We start from the raw sequence: 20352 nt of genomic DNA, 5'->3' as shown, positions 1-20352 counted from the left end.
AACTTGCAAACTGCAAAGTTAGCTGAAAACACGTTGGCCTGAAAACCAAGAAGCATCAGGCATTGCTGACCAGGAACAGAGACTAGACAGAGCAGAAGGAATAAAACAGGTATTTATTGAAAGGATCCACCTTGGGCAGTGCAAGAGCCCGGCCAGGGCTACACCCAAATAAAATGGATCGCGGTCACGAGTCTTCGAACTTTTATAAGTTTTCGTTCATCTACACATTGGGGTCAATTGTCCAACCACAGGTCCTTAAGTCTCAGCCCCCTGGCTTGCCCCCTTTCCCTCGCTGTTGTTTATGATTTTTGGGTACTGGTTGTCCTTGATTCTCTAGCTAGAAAGGGATTGTTTTGTCTAATTCCCCGAACTTACTAACACCAAACATGAAGTTTCAGAGTTACACACAAAGCAGCAGAGATTCTGAAAAATACAGAAGCTAAAACCCAAGGTATCAGTGAAGATAGAGGTAAAAGATCAAAGGAAGACTATAGGAGTCTTCATCAAAAAAACCACCAGGAGACTGACAACCACCACAGAAGGAACTAATGCGTGCGTGAAAGAAACAAACTGTTGTAAAATTATGACACAGCTTTATGCAGATATGGATATGCTCATGATATGCTGTAATTGTGAAATTAAGTGGAAGGATTTTTGAAATGGAACTGTAGGCTTCATAACCTGGAGCTGTAATTGGGCAATTAACCCAAATATGTGAATGGACCAAAACTTATAAAAGTATGAAAACTCGTGACTCAGGGTCAGTCTAGGGTAACCACAGCCAGGCTCTTGTACTGCCCAAGGTGAATCCTTTGAAGGGCTTTTAACAAATCCCTACTTTATGGGATTTATTTTAAAATAAATCTCAAGGCACCATGGAGAGGAGCCTGCCAGAGCCTGCAGACAAGTGAACAGCACGTGCTCACCCATTTATAAGGACATTAAAGGATGCTGCTGGCGTGGTGATATGTGTTAGGTTGCTTAGTGAAGAAATATGTTATAAAGAAATACTGTGCCTTGAAGAAGTGTACAAAACCAGCTTGTTTCTCACAATAAACATCTCAGTCTCCCCACTGATCTGAGTCCATGCAGTAGTCATTCACAGGAAAGAGGGAGGGACTGAGCGGGGGAGGAAAGAGTGTTTTAAAAGCTTCTATTATTTCTCATTATCCTCCCCTGACTCTGTTAATAGTAAATTTGCTTTATACCTTTAAATTTGAACCTGTTTTGCCCTTAGAGTGTTTTTCTCCCAGTCCTCAGCTCATGAACCCTTTGTTATTTTTTTTTCTGAAGGAACAGCTTTGGTAGCTGCCTGGCCTTTGGCCAGAGTCAAACCACAACACCCACCACCACGAGAACCCAGACGTGAAAGCTGGTTTTTATTGACTGATTGGAACAGCAATATCCTCATTAAAACATCTCTGAGATGTCCTCAGTTCTTCAGTGGGGGCCTCTGCACACCAGGAGCTGAGAAAGGTGGCTCTGCAGCAGCTGGATATCACAGAGAGCTGAGGAAAGAGCCCTTCCCGAGGACACGTGGCCAGAAGGACTCCAGCCACAGGAATTGCCAAGCAAACAAAATACATGGAGAATCCAGAAGGACACCAGGAGCTCACGCTGTGCCCCAGGAGCTGTGAGCCCTGGGGATGTCCAGCCCCAGCCAGCTCTGGGTGGGTGATCTTGGGAAGACGTTTGAGCTGTGGGACACGTCCAGAGCCATGGGAGGAAAGGGCAGGGTCTGCCCCTGGCCCAGCCCAGGGCTCTCTGCCAGCATTCCTGAGGTGGGACAGATCCCTGTGCCAGGGAATGGGGCCTCTGAGTGGAGCAGGGACGGTGCTGGCAGCGGGGACAGCACTGGGGATGCTCTGTGCCCTCACTCTGGTGGGGCTGGCACGTCCCCAGCTGCTCCATCCCAGCTCCCTGCTCCATGCTGGAATCTGAACATCCCTCTGAGCAGCCTTTCTGGAGCACTCCCACAGCTCCAGTGATGCAGAACCCACTCCCCTCTCCTTCCCCTGATTCCCAGGAAGGCGCCAGCCACGAGCCCAGTGGGCAGAGGCCTCGGAGACTCCCACAGGAGCCAGCTGGGCACCTCTCCCAGCCCCTGGAGTGGGATGCAGAGTCTGGGGATCTGTGCCCTGCTCCCTCCCCATTCCCCTGGGACTAAAGCCTGAATGGGACCCACAGAGAAGGAATGCAAAGAGGAGACCCAGCAGCAGCAGCAGGAGATGCCCCCAGGGCTGCCCAGAGGTCACAGGGAGGAGAAGGACAAGGAGCTGGGAATGTTGTGCCAGGGGCTGGGAACACAGGAGAGGCTCCAGCCCTTCACGCTCCCAGCAGCTTCTTGACCATGTATCCCGGCATGCTGTAGAGGAACAGGGCTACCATGATGAGGAGCAGCAGGGCCAGCACGATCTTGATGATGAGCCACTTGTAGCGGGTGCAGATGAGGTATTTGATGGACTTGAGCGGGTTCAGGAACCAGATGAACGACGTGTCCGGGCGGCTGCAGGGAACCAAACACTCATTGTTAATCCATGACTGTGGAAAAGGGATTCATGGACATGAAAATTCATCTTGTTCCACCCCTACCATGGCAGGGACACCTCCCACTGTCCCAATTCCCAGTGTCCAGCCTGGCCTTGGGCACTGCCAGGGATCCAGGGGCAGCCCCAGCTGCTCTGGGCACCCTGTGCCAGCCCTGCCCACCCTGCCAGGGAACAATTCCTGCCCAAGATCCCAGCCAGCCCTGCCCTGTGGCACTGGGAGCCATTCCCTGTGTGCTGTCCCTCCATCCTTGTCCCCAGTCCCTCTGCAGCTCTCCTGGAGCCCCTTCAGGCCCTGCCAGGGGCTCTGAGCTCTCCCTGGATCCTTCTCCTCTCCAGGTGAGCACCCCAGCTCTCCCAGCCTGGCTCCAGACCCGGAACATCTCCACGGCCTCTTCTGGCCCCTTTCCAACAGATCCGTGTCTTTCCTGTTCTGGGGCTCAGAGCTGGATGCAGCACTCCAGGTGGGAGCAGAATCCCATAATCCCAGGTCCCTGCTGCAGAGAGGCTTCTCCACTCACTTGGGTTTCTCCAGGGGATCAGGCTCATTTCGGGCCAGCCCAGCAGGGGATTTCTCAGCCTCCTCTGCTGTCAGAAGGTGCAGCTCAGCCTCGACTTTGCCCTGCAGGGAGCAGAGAGCTGTGCTGAGGCCTGGGACATGCTCCTACCTCTGCCCCCAGGCCAGGAGCATCCCGAGGGAGCAAAGCTGAGTGGGGGGATGCAGGGTGTCCACAAAAGTGCAGTCCCTGGGAGGCAAACCCTCCCTTTCCCCATCCTTACGGTGATCTCCAGCTCATCGTTCTCGTCTCTGGCCACGAAGGGCCACCAGCCCTTGACCCGCTTCTGCTTGAAGATGGAGATCATGGGCAGCTCGGCCTCGTTGGTCACCATCTCCAGGCTGCACTGCTTGGACGTCTTGGCTCCGCGGGGGAAGCGGTTCAGATCCAGCTCGATGGCCCCTGGCAGGAGGAACGGGAGAACAGAGGTTGGAATGCCAAAAAGGCCAAATCCTTGTCTGGAGATGGGCTGGACCAGCATCTCCCACCCTGGGGAGCAGCTTTGAGCTGCTCTGGGAAGGAAAATGGGGTGTCTTGGCTACAGGAGCAGTGGGGAAAAGGGATATCGGAAAAATGGAAACATGAACTTTGGGAAAGTGTTCTGAGACCATGGAGCCCAAGCTGTGCCTGATCCCCTCCTTGTCCCCAGCCCAGAGCACTGAGTGCCACATCCAGCCCTTCCTTGGACACCTGCAGGGATGGGCACTGCAAACCTCCCTGGGCAGCCCCTGCCAAGGCCTGAGCACCCTTTCCATGCAGAAATTCCTGCTGCTGTCCAAGCTGAGCCTGCCCTGGCCCAACCTGAGCCCATTTCCCCTTGTCCTGTCCCTGTTCCCTGGCAGCAGAGCCCGACCCCCCCTGGCTGTCCCCTCCTGGCAGGGAGTTGTGCAGAGCCACAAGGTCCCCCCTGAGGCTCCTTTTGTCCAGGCTGAGCCCCTTTCCCACCTTTCCCACCTGTTCTCATGTCCAGCTGCTGGCACAGCACCCCCAGAGCCTTTCCCAGTCCCTCTTTCCCAACCTGGAGCGTTCTGTGGGATTGGTGTGACCCCAGTTCAAGACCTGGCACTTGTCCCATAGATCCAGAACCTTCTGCAGACCCTTCCTGCCCTCTCATCCCACCTGCTCCCATCCAGCATCAGCCCAAGGAGTTTTTGGGATGCTCTGGACCCTCCACATACCCAGGAAATCATCGGCTGAGAAGTGGTCGGCGTCCCAGACCTGCAGGGTGAGGCGGGCTGGGATCTTGTACTCGGTCTCGTCCCAGGAGAACATGGACTCCTTCTTGGAGATGACGATCTTCTCCTCGGCCATCAGGTAGTCGAAGGGGAAGATGTAGCGCCAGTTGAAGTTGCCCTCACCAGTGAGGGAGTGGTAATGGACGTCCGTGTCCTGCTTGTCCTCCTGCTGCCCCTTCAGCCACCTGCAGCGCCCGGGGGTGAGAGGGGGCACAGGTTTACACGGGGCAGGAGAGGGGACAGGACCACCCTTAGGGTGTCTCCAGGGCTGCAAGGACCCAAAAGTTATCAACAAGTCTGAGACAGACACTGCAGCAGCAAATCCAAGGGGCAGGAGGATCCCAGAGGGAACGGAGAACTTCAGGAGAGAGATTCGAGGGTCTGATGAAAAGGGATCAGAACGGAGTTGGAGAAGGGCTTTGGGCAAGGGCTGGAGGGACAGGACAATGGGAATGGCTTCCCACTGGAAAGTGGGAGATTTGGGTGGGATATTGGGAAGGAATTGTTCCCTATGAGGGTGGGGAACCCTGGAACAGGGTGCCCAGAGAAGCCGTGGCTGCCCTGTGATATCTTCAGTTTTAGTTTCATATTTTCCAGACTCTGCACTGCATTAGTGTGTGACTCTGAACTTCACATGAAGTGTTACGAGTTCTCCCAGCTCAGTCACTCAAAACAATCCTTGTGCAGCCCCAGAACCAAGGAAACCGCTGCAGCTCCAGCCCCAAAAAGTGCAAACAGGGAATTGAGGAGAGAATCTGGGATGGTGGGGCTGCAGAGCCTGGAGCTCGAATTGGACAATGAACCCAAAATGGAAATGGAACAAAACTTACAAAGTGTGAAACTCCTGACTGGGATCCAGCTTGGGTGTAACCTAAGCCGGGTTCTTGCACTGCCCACGGTGAATCCTTTAAAAGCCTTTTAATAAATCCCTGCTTTATCCCTTTAACATTGCCCTGGGAGCCTCTCAAGGCATCAGTGGGAGAGATAAACTCAAGGCAAGAACGAAAATGAAGACAAAGACACCACATCTGGTCACTCTGACTGCTCTGACGAGAGAAGATTTAATGAGGACATCGCTGGCACAAGAGGATGTAACAGGGACTTGATAACCAAAAAGATTGTTTTGCTACAGGAGCCGGGGCAAGGGTGTCCGAGTGGAAAATTTTGTGTGGAAGTTAGGGAGCTATAAATATGGGTGATTACAGAATTCACAGAATCACAGAATAACCAGGTTGGAAGAGACCTCCAAGATTGAGTCCAACCCAGCCCTAACACTTCAACTAAACCATGGCACCCAGTGCCACATCCAGTCTTTTTAAACACACCCAGGGATGGTGACTCTACCACCTCCCCAGGCAAAGCATTCTGATACTTTATTATTCTTTCCATAAAAAACCTTTTCCTATCATCCAGCCTATATTTCCCTTGGTGCAGATTAAGGCTGTGTCCTGTGGTTCTGTCAGTGCTGCCTGGAGAAGACCAACCCCAGCTGAGCACAGCCACCTTTCAGGGAGTTGTACAGAGTGATGAGGTCACCCCTGAGTCTCCTTTTCTCCAGACTGAACAAGCCCAGCTCCCTCAGCCATTCCTCACAAGGTTCCAAGCCCCTCCCCAGCCTCATTGCCTCCTCTGGATGCACTCAAGCATCTCAACCTCTTTCCTAAAGGAGGAGGAGCCGATGGAATTCCAGGCTGTACCTACCCCCTGACGAAAATGTCGCTGGATTTCTCGCCGGTGAAATAGTCGTCGTCCTCCAGGACGACCTCGTCGGTGTTCCACACGATCACCCTGAGCTCGTACCTGCCCGAGGGAGGGAAGGAGGTGAGGCATGGGAATGGGGAATGGGGTAGGAGGGGACGGGGTGGTGCTGCCAGGAACAGGGAACTGCTCACAGGGATCCATCCCAGGGATCAGGAGGGCAAGAACGGGAGGGAATCTCAGCCGTGGAGGTGATTACAGGGATGGGATTCCTCCTGTGGGGACAGGCTGGGAGAGCTGGGAATGTTCATGTGGAGAAGGGAAGGATCCAGGGAGAGCTCAGAGCCCCTTGCAGGGCCTGAAGGGGCTCCAGGAGAGCTGCAGAGGGACTGGGGACAAGGATGGAGAGACAGGGAATGGCTTCCAGTGCCACAGGGCAGGGAGAGATGGGATTTTTGGGCAGGAATTCCTGGCGGGGAGGGTGAGGAGGCGCTGGGCTGGAATTCCACAGAGCAGCTGTGGCTACCTCTGGATCCCTGGCAGTGCCCAAGGCCAGGCTGGACATTGGGGCTGGGAGCAGCCTGGGACAGTGGGAGGTATCCCTGGCCATGGCAGGGGGGGAACAAGATGAGCTTTAAGGTCTCTTCCAGCCCAAACCATTCCATGATTCCATGATATCCATGTCTGTGGCCAACTGTCTGAGGCCTAGGAGAATCCAGCCAGGATTTTTCCCAGGCTGGACGAGCTCTGCTCTCAGGGTTCTCAAGGACAGGAACCCAAAACAAAGATTACACACCTGGTATCGTATGTGGCTAGTGTCACGGAGTGTGCTTTAAAAGGGTGTTCCTTCTCTGCCCAATGAACTTCCTTTAAATTGTTTTCCACAATTTATACTATTTAAATTCATTATTTCCTTAAATAAAAGCTCTTCCTTGCTCTTGTAAGGAAGTGCCATGTTACTGTGACCGTCACTGCTCAGACCCACACACAGTAACAGGGTGAGCCAAGCACCAAGGGGAGCTTTCCCTCCTCTGCTCTCAGCCTCTGCAAGGAGCTTGCCAAAGGCTCAACAGGGCAGCCCAAGCTTGGAATCTGGGAGATTTCTGACCAAAACTGCGTCTGCAAAACAACCACAGCCCAGTTCTGTTCCTGCTCTCCCCTCTTTACTCAACAGAGCTGTGATTCCCCCACAAAACAGGCTCAGGGTCCTCCTCAGGACTCCAGGAGGTTCGGGGTCTCCAGGGAATTCCCAGCACTGTGCAGCAGCCTGGGGGCTTCCCATCGCTTCTGCTTGGCTGGGAATTGTGGTGACAGAGGAAGTGGCTCCCACAGTGGGCGTGGGAAGAGCAGAATCCGAGCTCCTGCAGCAAGGGGAGGCTGGAGGGAGGCTCAGGACACGTGGCCACAGCCACGGCTCCTCACTGGAAGTGCCAGGGCGTCTCCAGCTGAGAGAAGTGGATTTACAGCTTCCTTGACCCCTCTCCTTTGGGATCTCCCTGTGGCAGTGCCCTGGCTGAGCCCTTCTGTGGGATTCCTTCACCTTTTCCAGCCCCTCCTGCCTCTCCCAGCTGGGATCCAGGGATGGTCTCTCACCCCAAGGCATTGGCTGCCTGAGATGCACAAGAGGCTCCCATCAGGATTCCCCTTGCCATCCCTGTATCCCAGCCCTGGGGGGCAGGGAAAGGTGCCCAAGGACCAAGGCCAGCAGGGTGAGAAAGGGCTAGAAGGGATATTGAGGGAAGAAATGTCCTTTTCCCTCTCCACACACTGTGCCTGCTCTTTCCCGCTTGGAATGATCGGCTGTCCCACCCAGCAGCCTCCACCACCCATCCATCATCTCCTGGAAAATCCCCATCCAAACTGGCCATGGAGCAGCAGCAGGAGACAGGAGAAGCTGAAATCTATCCCAAACCTCCTGTTTTCCCTGGGATTGGTTGGCTGGGCTGTTCCTTACTTCTTTGGTTTCCTGGGAGAAATATCGATGGCAGGGCCGGGTGCTGGCATATCCATGGGGAACATGTCCACCCACATCTCCAGGCGGCCCTGTGGGGTGGGAGAGGCACAGTCAGCTCCCCTTGTCCCTCCTGTCCCCTCCCCACCCGTGTCCCCCTCAGCTGTCACTCCAGCCATGCCAGATGTGGAGTGGGACAAGCTTCTCCCATGCCATGAATCCTTCTCCACCCCTGTGGAAGCTTCTCATGGAGGGGGTGAAGTTGGATGGGTTTTAAGGAGCTTGCCAAAGGCTCAGCGGGGCAGCCCAGGATTGGATTTGGGAGATTCTGACCAAAATTGGGTCTGCAAAACAACCAGAGCCCAGCTCTGTTCCTGCTCTCCCCACTTTAAACAGGGCTGGGACCTCCCCCAAAACAGTCTCAGGGTCCTCCTCAGGAGGTTCAGGGTCTCCAGGGAATTCCCAGCACCATGCAGCAGCCTGGAGCATTCCCAGTCCCTCCTGCTTGGGAATCTGTTGGGAATTTTGCCCAGGTGTGGGGAATCAGGTGGGACTGTGGGATGTGGAATGGCTGAGGGTGGATCTGGAGTTTTGCTCTGCTGGCATCCCAGGGTGACCTGCCCACCCTGAGGTGGGCCAGGGCTGCTTTGGCCCCCTGGGGCTGCCCCCATCCCCGTTGGAATGTGAGACCTGCTCGATGCCCGGCTTGTCGGGGTTGAGCAGCGGCCGCGTCTCCACGTGCTCGGGGACGAGGTGGCAGCCGGCGCGCGGGATGTCCTCCCAGTGCCGCAGCACCGCCAGCGCCAGGTGCTCGTCCGTCGGCTTCTTCTGGCCTGGAGGACAAGGGACAGCTTGGAAAACTGGGAAACAGGGACAGCAAAGCACCCGGGGCCTCCACCTGTGCTCCAAGGTGTAAAACTGCCTCCTCCTCTGCATCCCTCGGGAATGCTTTGTCCCTCAGCTGGCTCTTCCTGACTCCTCTTATCTCTTCCCAATCCCTGTAGAAAGTTTGGATCCCCACTCAGTTTTCCCTGAAACTAGGAAACCAGGAAACCAGTCTGAGCCAGTCCCGTGTCTGCTGACCCTGTTTTCCTTCTCTCCTTCATCCCTCTTGGCCTGGCCCCCTCTTTCTTGAGCACATGAGTGTGTTGGGACACAAACCGTCATCTCCCATCGTTTTGGAATGCATTCCCACGGATAACAATTTCCCAAAAGCTGGAAAAGCCGTGAGGTGTCTCCATGGCTCTTTGGATATGCACTGCTAGGAGAGCATTTCCAGAGGCAGCTTTGGGTGTCCAAGGATGTCCTGGAGTGATTCCAAGAGGACCCCACTGGTCTGGAGGGTCTGTAACTGGTCCCATACTGGGATGGCGACTGCAGGGCTGGGTATGGGACATCTCCCTGTGGGATTTGCACTGCACGACCTTCAAAGGCTCACTTCAAACCACTCCATGATTCAAACTACTCTGAAATTCCCGCCCTGGATGATGAGGAGATCCCCCCAGTCCCCCCCTGTCCTCCAGACCCCCCATCCCATGGGATGATCCCACAGCACCATACCATTTTCATCCTCGATCTCCGTGGGGCCGGTGAAGACCCTGTTGGCAACTTTCACTCTTCCCCCCGGTCCGAAGTGCGGCCCATCCACTTTTCCCTCTTTGCACAGCTTGGACAGGATTTGGGAAGGCTTCATGGGGTCACGCCAGGTGTTGTACCCGTGGCTGGAAACAGGAGGGCAACATCAGTCAAAAAAATTTGGGAGGACCAAGAATTCTTTTTCCCCCTTTTGTCAGAAAAAGCCCCACTGTACCATGCAGCACCCAGAATTCCCAGGGAAAGGATTTGAGACAGCAAAGGTGAAAATTCAGAGCAGATTTGATCCACAAACACCTCCCACCCCACTTTGGCCTGGAATTCCCAGTGCATCCCACCCCATTTGCTCTGCCCCTATTTCAGCCCTCGCCCCATCCCTCTTCCCAATCCCACCAGTCCCTCCTTCCTGTCCTGGGCTCCTGACAACCCATCCCACTGCTCCCTAGTGCTGGTCACAAAGCCAGGGATAGCACAGACTCCTCCATTTATCCCCACCCTGGTAGGACTGAGATTTTTTCCCCAAAACAAATCATTCCAGGACCAGCAGGCAGCAAAGGGAGGAGATTCCCGTGGGAGCCGTGGGTGGGAGGTGACGCAGAGGAGGCTCCAGGTGGGAAGTGGGGCAGGGAAATCTTTTCCCGTACATGGAGTAGGTCTGGGACACCCCGCAGGTCGCCCGGTGCTTGCTGTAGAAGCGATTCTCCAGGTCGATCTTGGTCTCCCCGATGAGGTCGTCGGTGCCCACCAAGTCCCAGTCGTACACAGCCACGGTCAGCATGGACTCCATGGGGAAGGTGGCCTCGATGTCGAAGGATCTGTGGTTGGGACAAGCAGAGAGAAGCTGCCACTGAGGACAGATCCCTGGGGGAGGTGCGTCTGCTCCATCCAGAGATGGTTTTTCAGTTTGTGTCCATCACTGCAGGACGGCTGAGGTGGGATTTAACTCAACCACCAGCTCTGCCAGCCCTCAACCGGAGGGAAAATCCTTGACCTAAATGTCCCAGCATCCCTGAAACTGATTTTGTTTCTTGTTCTCACTAAAATTTAGGTCTAACGGTTCCTAAGTGGGTGTTCCACCTTGATCAGATGAATTTCAGGTTCATCTCTTAAACACCCAGTGCTACAGTGACCACACGCTGGCAAAGAAGGACATCCACACTGTGGAATAAATCCCATCATTTACGGACTGGGACATCTCAGTTGCAGGTCTGAGGGCTGCCAAGCTCGGCTCAGCAGCTCCAGGCACGGACTCACTTCCCAAAGACGGGGTTCAGCTGCTTGGAGATGTAGTTCTCCTTGTCCTTGATGTCCGTCTTGCCCAGCTTGATGGCGATGTAGGGGTCAGCTTTCCCATTGATGTCAGCTGGGTGGAGGTCCGTGGCCTGGAGGGGACAGGTGGGATGGGTCAGTGCTGCCCACAGCAGCCAAGGATTCAGGGATGGGCTCGTTCTTCATCCCTGAGAACGTCCGGCCACTTCAGTCCCTGAACAGAGTGTCTTGGGTTGAAATGGGGATGATAAAGGGTGTTCTGGATTATGCAGGATATCCCTGCCTCATGCGAATCCCTGTTCTGTTTTAGGGAGAGGTTGGAGCTGGTTTTCTCCTGAGATGTCACCACAGTGACCTTTGGAATCTCATCAGAGGCAAGAAAGGGACTCTAAGGAAACACCCCCAGAAGAACCCAACCAAGCTGCCGAGACATCCATCCCCTTCCCCTTGTGTCCTGTCCATGCTGGATTCTCCCCTGAGAGGGGGTGAGGACCCCCGAACTCTCCAGCCCCATCTCCAAACATGGCACAGCAACAGATGCTGAGAAAGAAGGAGAAAAGGAGGAGGAGGAGGAGAAGGAGGAGAAGGAGGAGAAGGAGGAGAAGGAGGAGAAGGAGGAGAAGGAGGAGAAGGAGGAGAAGGAGGAGAAGGAGGAGAAGGAGGAGAAGGAGGAGAAGGAGGAGAAGGAGGAGGAGGAGGAGGAGGAGGAGGAGGAGGAGGAGGAGGAGAAGAAATTCCAGGGAGGTGCTGCTGCTCCTTCTGCTCATGACTCAATGCCAGAAAGCTTTAGCATGGATTTTAACATTCTGAACTCTTTGCCTTTGAGACTGATGTATTCACACAAAAAACCAACTTTACAGCAACCAACCACTGCTCTCGTCTCTTTGAAGACCCAGACCCATCAAAAACTCGACCCTGCTTTCAGTCCCCAAGCTGCATCCCAGCTCTGGATGCACTGGGGCAGAATCCCACCATGGCTGTGGCACCGGGACCCGCTCCAGGTGGGAAGCAGTGCCAGGTCCCGCCTGCCACACCCCAAATTCCCATCGTGCTCACCCTCACGACGTAGACCCGGACCAGCACATTGATGGGGTCGTTGCTGGGGATGCCCTGGAACATCCCGAAGGTGGGGTCGTATCCCGCCTCCTTGGTGATGTCATCGGGGAGCGGCACTTTGTAGACGCACATGGAGCCCTGGTGAGAGGGAGGGCATGGCCGCACTGAGTCCTGCTGCCTCCAGGGAAACAAACCCACCCCAAAACACCCTCCCCAGAGTCCCAGCCAGCATTCCCATCGGAATTCCCATTCCAGCATTGGAACCCTGCTCACTGAGAATTTGAGACTTTCTGTGCTCACAGGCACTGAACCACAGGAGAGTGCTGCTTTTGACCTGAGGCTGTGGAGAAAGCTTCGAAAATTAAATTATAGATCTGGGACTATGGGTGTGTAGTTTGAGTAGAAATGTGTAATATCACATGGTGGAAAATTTAGAGTTTAAGGTTTTAAAATATATATTTATATAAACAATATAAATAATGTAAATATAAATATATAATAACAAATAAATATATTAATATATTCTATATATTAATATAGAATATATTATATTAACATGGTGTATTATATAATTAATATAATTTAATTAACATAAATAATATAATATAATATAATATGTATTATAGTAATATAAATAAATAACTATATATATAAAATACAAATGTATATAAAAGCAAGATGGAGGTTTTAGGGCAGAGATTTTGTCCTTCTTCACCTTCTTCTTCATGAGTCTAGATGATATTTTATGATTGGATAGAAAAGTCTGCATTGCAGGCCACGGGTGGTTGGTTATTGGGTTAAAAACAAAAATAATTTATGTGTAATTTCTTAATTAAGTTTATCCTTAAAAGGCCTTGTACAGAGAGAGATATCTCCATTTTTAGCTTGTTGTGCTGTAGAACTCGCGGTTTGTGAGACTGTAATATAGATAAGAACTAACAAACACCTGAGTCCAAACAGAAAATTCCATCTCACCCAATTAATCCCCACCCTGGCAAGAAGATAAACCACAACCCAGTGGTGCCCCGTGTGAGGATCGAACTCACGACCTTCAGATTTTGAGACTGCAGGGCCAGCACTCACCTTGAACCTCCCCACTATCCGCTCCTCCTCCGTGGCATTGTCGTCGTTGTCCCCAATCTTCCCCCGGAGCAGGTTGAAGGTGTGCAGCCAGTCCTCAAAGTTGTCAAACTCTGCTTCCAGCTCTTTGTTGTAGACCTGAGATGGCAGGAAGTAAACAGGAGAGAATTCAGGATAAAATCAAAAGATGGGGTGAGTACTCAATCAGCTCACAAGGAATGAGGGGCGGGACAAGAGGAAATGGCCTCAAGCTGTGCCAGGGAGGTTCAGATTGGATACTGGGAATAATTTCTGCATGGAAAAGGTGCTCAGGCCTTGGCAGGGGCTGCCCAGGGAGGTTTGCAGTGCCCATCCCTGCAGGTGTCCAAGGAAGGGCTGGATGTGGCACTCAGAGCTCTGGGCTGGGGACAAGGAGGGGATGAGGCACAGCTTGGGCTCCATGGGCTGGGAGGGCTTTTCCAACCTCAGGGATGCTGGGATTCTGTGAACATGGACACCTCAGCTCCCAGTGCCTAATTCTTCTAGGAAGTAGGAGGATCTCCAGCAATATTGGGTTGGAAAAAGGGAATCTTGGAACAAAGGGTGGAGCCATTGCCTCTGTGCAAGATCTAAACCCCATCTGAACCCCAGAACCACAGGCAACATGAATCCTGAGAAATCCTTGGGATCACTGAACCAGAGCACACCCTTGTCCTGGATCCTTTCTGGGCCAGCCATATTCAGGCAGGAAAACTCTGCCTGGGAGCTGGGACACCTCCAGGAATGAGCATATCCCAGGACAATCCCTTTTCTCATGACTCCTTCCAGCTATGGAGAGAGGCTGGGACGCCTTGTCCCAGGAAATATCCCCAGGAGAGATCTCCCAAGGCACAGCATCCCTACTTCCTTGGAAGCATCCCCCCAGTACCTTGAGTTCATCGATCTTCTGCTTGTTCTTCTCGGGGAGCTCAGGGGCAGGCTGCTGCTTCTTCTTCTTGTCATCCTTGGGTGCCTTGGACTTGTCCTTGTCCTTGTTCTTCACCTGAGCCTTGGAGCCTTTTGTGGGAGAGTCACCAAGTTTGGGATCACTCTGAGGCCAGGGGTGGGGGAATGGAAGGATGAGATGGAAAGGAGGGAGGGAAGGAGGGAGGGAATGGAAGTGAGGGTGAGGAGAGGTGGGGGAGATGTGACAGGGCTCGGACATCGTCCTTCCAAGAAGAGGAGCATGAGAGCTGTGAGCTGCCACTGCCTGCAAGTCCCATCCAGCCCTGTCCTGTCTTTCCTTGGCTCTGGATCACAGCATCTCCAGCAGCCTGGAAATCTCTGTGCAGGGAATTCCAGTGCTGACCTGAGCAGGGATCACTTGGAGCGCTAAAAACATGGGCAGAGCACTTTGACAGCGGTGACAAAACCTGGTCCTGCCCACAGCAGCTCAATTTTTTCCTCCTACCGAGGATTTCTCCTGCTTTATGGAGCCTGGGGAGTGGAACCCCAGCCTGGGAATACAGAGGGGACGGTGGTTGATGCTGCTACCCTCGGATTGTCCAGGACCACTGCAGGTCACCGAGTCTCATTTGGAGCAGTCACCAGCCACAGAGAGCTGGGAACAGGCTGCTGGAAAAGCTGGATCCGAAGGAAACTCCTTCCCTTCTGGAGTGTGAAAGCAGAGGCCTCTCCGAGCCCCTCAGAGAGAGAACAGTGTGCAGGAATTGAATTAAAGGTTTAGAGAAATTAAAATATATTAAGCCACTCATACATGAAATAGAGGTGGTAAGCTTATATTTTAAGTAAGTCAGTAAATAAGTTTAAAGAAGCAAGAATATGTTTTAAGTGCCTTAAAAAGTAAAACCCTTAGAATTCAGTGTGAAAAACACACTTCAGTTAGAGATGAAAAAAAAACAAGCTTCAAAAACAAGTTGCAGTGACAGCTCAAAAACATAGTTCTAGACATAATAAAAACATAGTAAGAATATTGCTTCAATTTTTCAGGTAGAACAGATAGGCCATATGTACAAATTATACATAAACTTTTGTATTATAAAACCAGAATTCTAATAGGTTTAGAAGAAATGCTTCAAGTTTGTTTTTAGCTCATTGGGTAATTTGTAATTAAGAATCCATGTATTGGAGTGAGAGCTCCAATAATCAGGATTTTACTTCTATTTGAAACTCTCTGCCAAAAGCTTTTAACACTTGGGACTCTGCCTTTTGAGACTGATGTGCCTTTACAATAAACAAATTTATATCAACCAAGAACTGCTCTGCTCTTTGAAGATTTAAACCCATAACAATCCTGACACTTTTCCCCCTCTGCAATCCCCGTCCCTTGGTGCCTCTGCCAGCTTTCCTGAGGGCTGGACACTACCCAGGGATGGGGGAGATGGAAAAAACAAGCAAAGGAGGAAGGAATAGAAGAGCTAAAGGAAACAGATCATTCCAAAGAGACAAAAATAAAACCATGGGGGACACCAGTGCAAGCCCTGCTCAGAGCTGTCCCCAAGCTCAGCAAGACAAGACCTCATTCACCCTGGGATATAAAGATTAACCTTCCAAAAGAAACCCGAATTTTACTCAGCTGAAGGATTTTGCGTCACCTGGGCACAGCAGCATCCCCCTGTCATGGGGAGATTGGGACATTTGGAGAGCAGGATTGGAATTCCTCAGGGAAACCCCTCCCAGCCCTGCTGGTGCCATGGCCAGATGGACAAAGCCAGCCTTGACTAACGAGCCCCAGGATTATTGGCCAGCATCTTTTTTGGGACAAAATTAGTCTCTCCAAATTTAGGCAAGGTCAGAAGCCCACCTGACTTCCTTCAAAGAAAAACACATTTAGGGCATCATTCATGCCATAAGTTTATAAAATTATAATAGGTGAAAAATAATATATAAAAGTATATAAATTGATAAATTAGGTGAGAGAGTTTGCCCTAAATTGTGTATTTGTCTTCCCTGTTTGTTTTGGGACAGCAGAGTTCAACACGCAGGGGAAAACACCCACAAAAACCGACCCTTTTTTGGGAAAACACAACTCTGGAGTGCCTGGTTTGGCCGGAGAGCTGTGGCAGATTCCCAAAGGGATGTCCAAGCACCAGGAGGAATCCTGGTCCCACCTTTCCCTGCCCTGCTCCCTCTCTCAGTCCCACCTTACCCTCTCCAATCTCCATCTCTTCCTTCTCCTCCGCCTCTGCCGCGGCTGCTTCCTGCTGCCGGAGTTGCTGGGGGAGAAAAACCACTGGATGTTAGGAGCAATGTTTTCCTGGAAAAGCTGCCCAGGGCAGGGGTGGGGTTTGAACCTGCAGGGATGTGGCACTTGGGGACATGGGACAGTGCCAGGGAATGTTTGGACTCGATGTTCTCCGAGGGTTTTTGCAGCCTGAACAATTTTGGGGTTCCCTAACAGTCGCGGGATGAAGCACAGCCCCAAGGCTTTGGAAGGAGCTGGAATTAGGAAGGGAATGATCTCCCCTGGATACCCCTGAGCGCTGCTCCTCACCCACCTCCTTCATTGTCTCGATGGAGGCGAAGTACTTGGACCACCAGTCCAACATGCTCTCGTCCGGCTCCTCCTCCTCCGCTTCCTCCCCTCCTCCTCCTCCTCCTTTCTTCTTCTTCTTCTTTTTCTCCTTCTCTTCCTCGGTCTGGAGGGACAAGGGAAGCACAGACAGGGAAGGGGAGGGATCAGGTGAAAGGGAATTGTTTATGGAAGTACAAAGGTGAGGATGGAGAGCCCCCCAGGCTCGTGGTCTCATGAACTTTCTCCCTTTTACAGCCACAGAGGCACGGAACGGCCAATGGTGGCCAAGGTTATGGAGACAGTGCTGGAATCATGGAATGGTTTGGGTGGGAAGGGACCTTGAAGCTCATCCAATTCCAGTCCTGGCACCATCCACCATTCCAGGCTGTTCCATGCCCCATCTAACCTGGCCTTGGATACTTCCAGAGATGGGGCAGTCCCATGACACCCCCACATTTCCAAAATCCTATTTATCCATGCATTTCCCAAGCTACAGCTCTGGAATCTTCCATGGCAGGAGTCAAATTGTGCCCAGCAAAGCACCTTGGGTCCCCTTGGTAAGGCAAGGGAGCCTTCCCCAGCTGGCATCTGGTTATATTGGGAATACCCAGCATCCCTCCCACATCCCTGAGGTGGGTTAAATCCTGTCCCAAACTGCAGGAACGCGGCCACTGCCCCATCCCTTGAGGGGACAGCGCTGCTGTGTCCCTGCTGGGGACAGAGGGGTGATGTCCCTGCCTGGCTTGGGCTGGAGATGGTGCCTGGTGCATTAAAAAAGGCCTGGAAGGGCTGGGGAGGGAGCAGAGAGTTGGGAGCAGGGATGAGGAGCTGGTCCATCACTTACCACATCCACCTTCACCACGGCATCGGAATTCTGCCAGCCGGGATGGAAGGAAGGAACAGGGAGAGGGAGAGCAGGTTAAGGACACACCCTCAGCTGAGTGCAAATCGTCAGTCCCAGGATGGTTTAAAGCTCAAAGCTCATCCCATCCCACTGTCCCAGGCTGCTCCAAGCCCTGTCCAGCCTGGCCTTGGGCACTGCCAGGGATCCAGGAGCAGCCACAGCTGCTCTGGGAATGCCAGCCCAGCCCCTTCCCTCACAATCAGGAATTCCTTCCCAATATCCCACCTAAATCTACCCTTTTCCAGTTTGAAGCCATTCCCTGTGTGCTGTCCCTCCATCCTTGTCCCCAGTCCCTCTGCAGCTCTCCTGGAGCCCCTTCAGGCCCTGCAAGGGGCTCTGAGCTCTCCCTGGATCCTTCCCTTCTCCAGTTGGACATTCCCAGCTCTCCCAGCCTGGCTCCAGAGCAGAAGAGTTCCACCCCTCGGAGCACCTTGGCAGGAATCTATTTTTGAGGAGGAAGCTCTGGAGCAGAAGGGCAGGAGCTGAAATTCCCATCCTGGGCACAAAAATGGGCACAGGCACATTCTGTGTGACACAGCCCGACACCCCTGGGACAGGCTGCCTGCCCAGTCCAGGCTGAAATCCCTCAGAAATCGGCAATTCCACGAGGAAAGAGGTGTTGCCACACGGATACTCACAGCTTCCAGCTTCACCATCGTGTCCATCTTCTTGATGGGAACCTCGGGCTCCATGTTGACAACGATCTCCCCTGTGGGGCGAGAGCGATGGGCCCTGCTGGTCATGGCCAGGCAGCCGTTGAGGTGTTTGGCTGGACAGAGGGCAGAAAAGGAGAAAGAACAAGGGACAGGGACAGTGGAGAGGAGAAACCGAGAGTTCAGGTGAGATCATATAGGATTCAGGCCAGAAAATGAGAGTTCAGGTGAGATCCCACAGGATTCAGACCAGAAACAGAGTTCAGGTGAGATCGCACAGGATTCAGGAAAGAGACTGAGAATTCAGGTGAGATTCTACAGGATTCAGGCCAGAAATTCAGATTTCAAGTGACATCCCACAGAATTCAGGCCAGAAATGGAGTTCAGGTGAGATCCTACAGGATTCAGGCCAGGAACTGAGCTCGGGTGAGATCCTATGGGATTCAGGCCAGAAAATGAGAGTTCAGGTGAGATCCTAAAGGATTCAGGCCAGAAACTGAGAATTTAGGTGAGATCCTACAGGACTCAGACCAGAAACTGAGCTCAGGTGAGATCCTGCAGGATTCAGGCCAGAAATTCAGATTTCAAGTGAGATCCTACAGGATTTAAGCCAGAAATTGAGCTCAGGTGAGATCCCACAGGATTCAGGCCATAAACTGAGAGTTCAGAGGAGATCCCACAGGGTTTAGGCTGGAGTGCTGTGGGACCCCCTTGTTTGGAGCAGTGAAAATGAGCACAGAGCCCTTCAGCATTTTGGGACCAAATTCCCACTGGGAGCAAAGGAAGGTGGAGGAGACTCAGGAAATGCCCAGAGAAGAGGCAGAGAAGATTGTCCTGAAAGCTCCATTGGCTCGGACACAACCCAGGTGGATGGAACCAGATGTGTCCTTGGGAATCTCACCCAGCCTCCAGCCCCAAAGATGGGAGGAAACGAGTCATCCCCATGGCGCCCAAGCCCTCAGCTGCTGGATGGGTGGGAAGTGGCTCTGGGATGAGTTTGGGATGGTTGGGGTTGAGAGGGGCCTGGACCTCTGCTCTTCATGGGCACTGACTGTGGCCAAATCCTGTCCTAGTCCTGAGGAACATTTGGGGATTCGAGTCCTGAAGCTGCAGAGATGTTGGAGGTGAACCTTTCTTGTCTTACAGGAATTGGGGAGCAGGCAACACACGCAGATCAACAACATCAACAGGAAATCATGGGTTTTACCCTGTGGCTCCTCACACCTGTGAGGAAACCACAGCACAGGGCTCAGAGCCATGGTTTGGGCTCCAGGAATTATGGGCTCAGGGGGAAGAGGAGATTCACCACTTGAAATCAGCAAAGTGCCAAAGTTAGGGTTTTTCTTGGAGTTATGGATAAAGTTGGACCCAAACCCAGAGGTTCTGTGGGTTAGCCATCCATCTAATGCTCCTCACAGGCTGTCCTACCTCACTCTTCTCCCCAGGGTTCACAGAATCACAGAATCACTGGGTTGGAAGAAACTTCCAAGATCATCAAGTCCAATCCAGCCCTAACATCTCAACTAAACCACAGCACCCAGTGCCACATCCAGTCTTTTTTTAAACACATCCAGGGATGGTGACTCCACCACCTCCCCAAAGCATTCCAATATTTTATTATTCTTTCTATTACAAACTTCTTCCTATTATCCAATTTATACCTCCCTTAGTGCAGATTAAGACTGTGTCCTCTTTCTGTCAGTGCTGTCTGGAGAAAAAGAGCAACCCCACCTGACCACAGCAAATTTCAGGGAGTTGTAGAGAGTGATAAGGTCACCCCTGAGTCTCATTTTATCCAGGCTGAACAACCCCAGCTCCCTCAGCCGCTCCTCACAGGGTTTGTGTTCCAAGCCCCTCCCCAGCCTCGTTATCTCCTCTGGATGCACTCAAGCATCTCAAAATTTTCCTAAACTGAGAGGCCAGAACCGGACACAGCACTCGAGGTCCCATGTCCCACCCCTGGTACCTGCCATGTTCCATTGCTGGGCTTTCTTGTCGGGCGGGCGGTAGATGAATTTCCGCAGGGAGCTGACGGTGTGGGAGCCCACCAGGGTGTAGCGGCCGAAGGCTCGGCAATCCACCACGCGGATGTTGAGGGGAGGGTGCAGCAGCTCATTCTCCGGGAGGTCCTGGGAACAACAGGAGGGATGGGTGTCGAGGGCTGGGAGTCACCGGTTTGGTGGTTGGGAAGGGATTGGGAATGGGATCGTGGTGGGAAGGGCAGAGGGATTAGAAATGGGATCATGCTGGGAAGGGCAGTAAGGATTGGGGAACGGGATCGTAGTGGGAAGGGCAGTAGGGATGAGGAATGCAATCA

At 52.7% G+C, this 20352-nt stretch overlaps 1 protein-coding gene across 5 annotated transcripts in view; it reads right to left on the bottom strand.

Moving 5' to 3' along the window:
• Positions 1 to 1362: 1362 nt before the first annotated feature.
• OTOF (otoferlin) overlaps positions 1363 to 20352 on the bottom strand; it is an 81152-nt gene continuing 62162 nt past the window's right edge. For 3 of the 5 annotated variants that reach the window (XM_033055771.2, XM_042779124.1, XM_033055769.2), the window contains 18 exons: positions 20002 to 20164; positions 18021 to 18151; positions 17323 to 17352; positions 16462 to 16602; positions 16113 to 16179; positions 13893 to 14020; positions 12989 to 13123; positions 11906 to 12043; positions 10835 to 10962; positions 10225 to 10395; positions 9548 to 9708; positions 8678 to 8820; positions 7991 to 8079; positions 6040 to 6138; positions 4282 to 4523; positions 3327 to 3505; positions 3068 to 3168; positions 1363 to 2506 (listed from right to left, as the gene is read on the bottom strand). In XM_033055771.2, the coding sequence (XP_032911662.1) occupies positions 2326 to 2506; positions 3068 to 3168; positions 3327 to 3505; positions 4282 to 4523; positions 6040 to 6138; positions 7991 to 8079; positions 8678 to 8820; positions 9548 to 9708; positions 10225 to 10395; positions 10835 to 10962; positions 11906 to 12043; positions 12989 to 13123; positions 13893 to 14020; positions 16113 to 16179; positions 16462 to 16602; positions 17323 to 17352; positions 18021 to 18151; positions 20002 to 20164 (2427 nt within the window). In that variant the 3' untranslated portion in view covers positions 1363 to 2325. The remainder of the gene's footprint in view (positions 2507 to 3067; positions 3169 to 3326; positions 3506 to 4281; positions 4524 to 6039; positions 6139 to 7990; positions 8080 to 8677; positions 8821 to 9547; positions 9709 to 10224; positions 10396 to 10834; positions 10963 to 11905; positions 12044 to 12988; positions 13124 to 13892; positions 14021 to 16112; positions 16180 to 16461; positions 16603 to 17322; positions 17353 to 18020; positions 18152 to 20001; positions 20165 to 20352) is intronic. The other 2 variants (XM_042779125.1, XM_033055772.2) reach the window with 1 other exon arrangement.

Source organism: Catharus ustulatus, chromosome 3, assembly GCF_009819885.2.
Source record: "Catharus ustulatus isolate bCatUst1 chromosome 3, bCatUst1.pri.v2, whole genome shotgun sequence".
NCBI lineage: Eukaryota > Metazoa > Chordata > Aves > Passeriformes > Turdidae > Catharus > Catharus ustulatus.
This window is presented reverse-complemented; position numbering and strand designations above follow the sequence as displayed.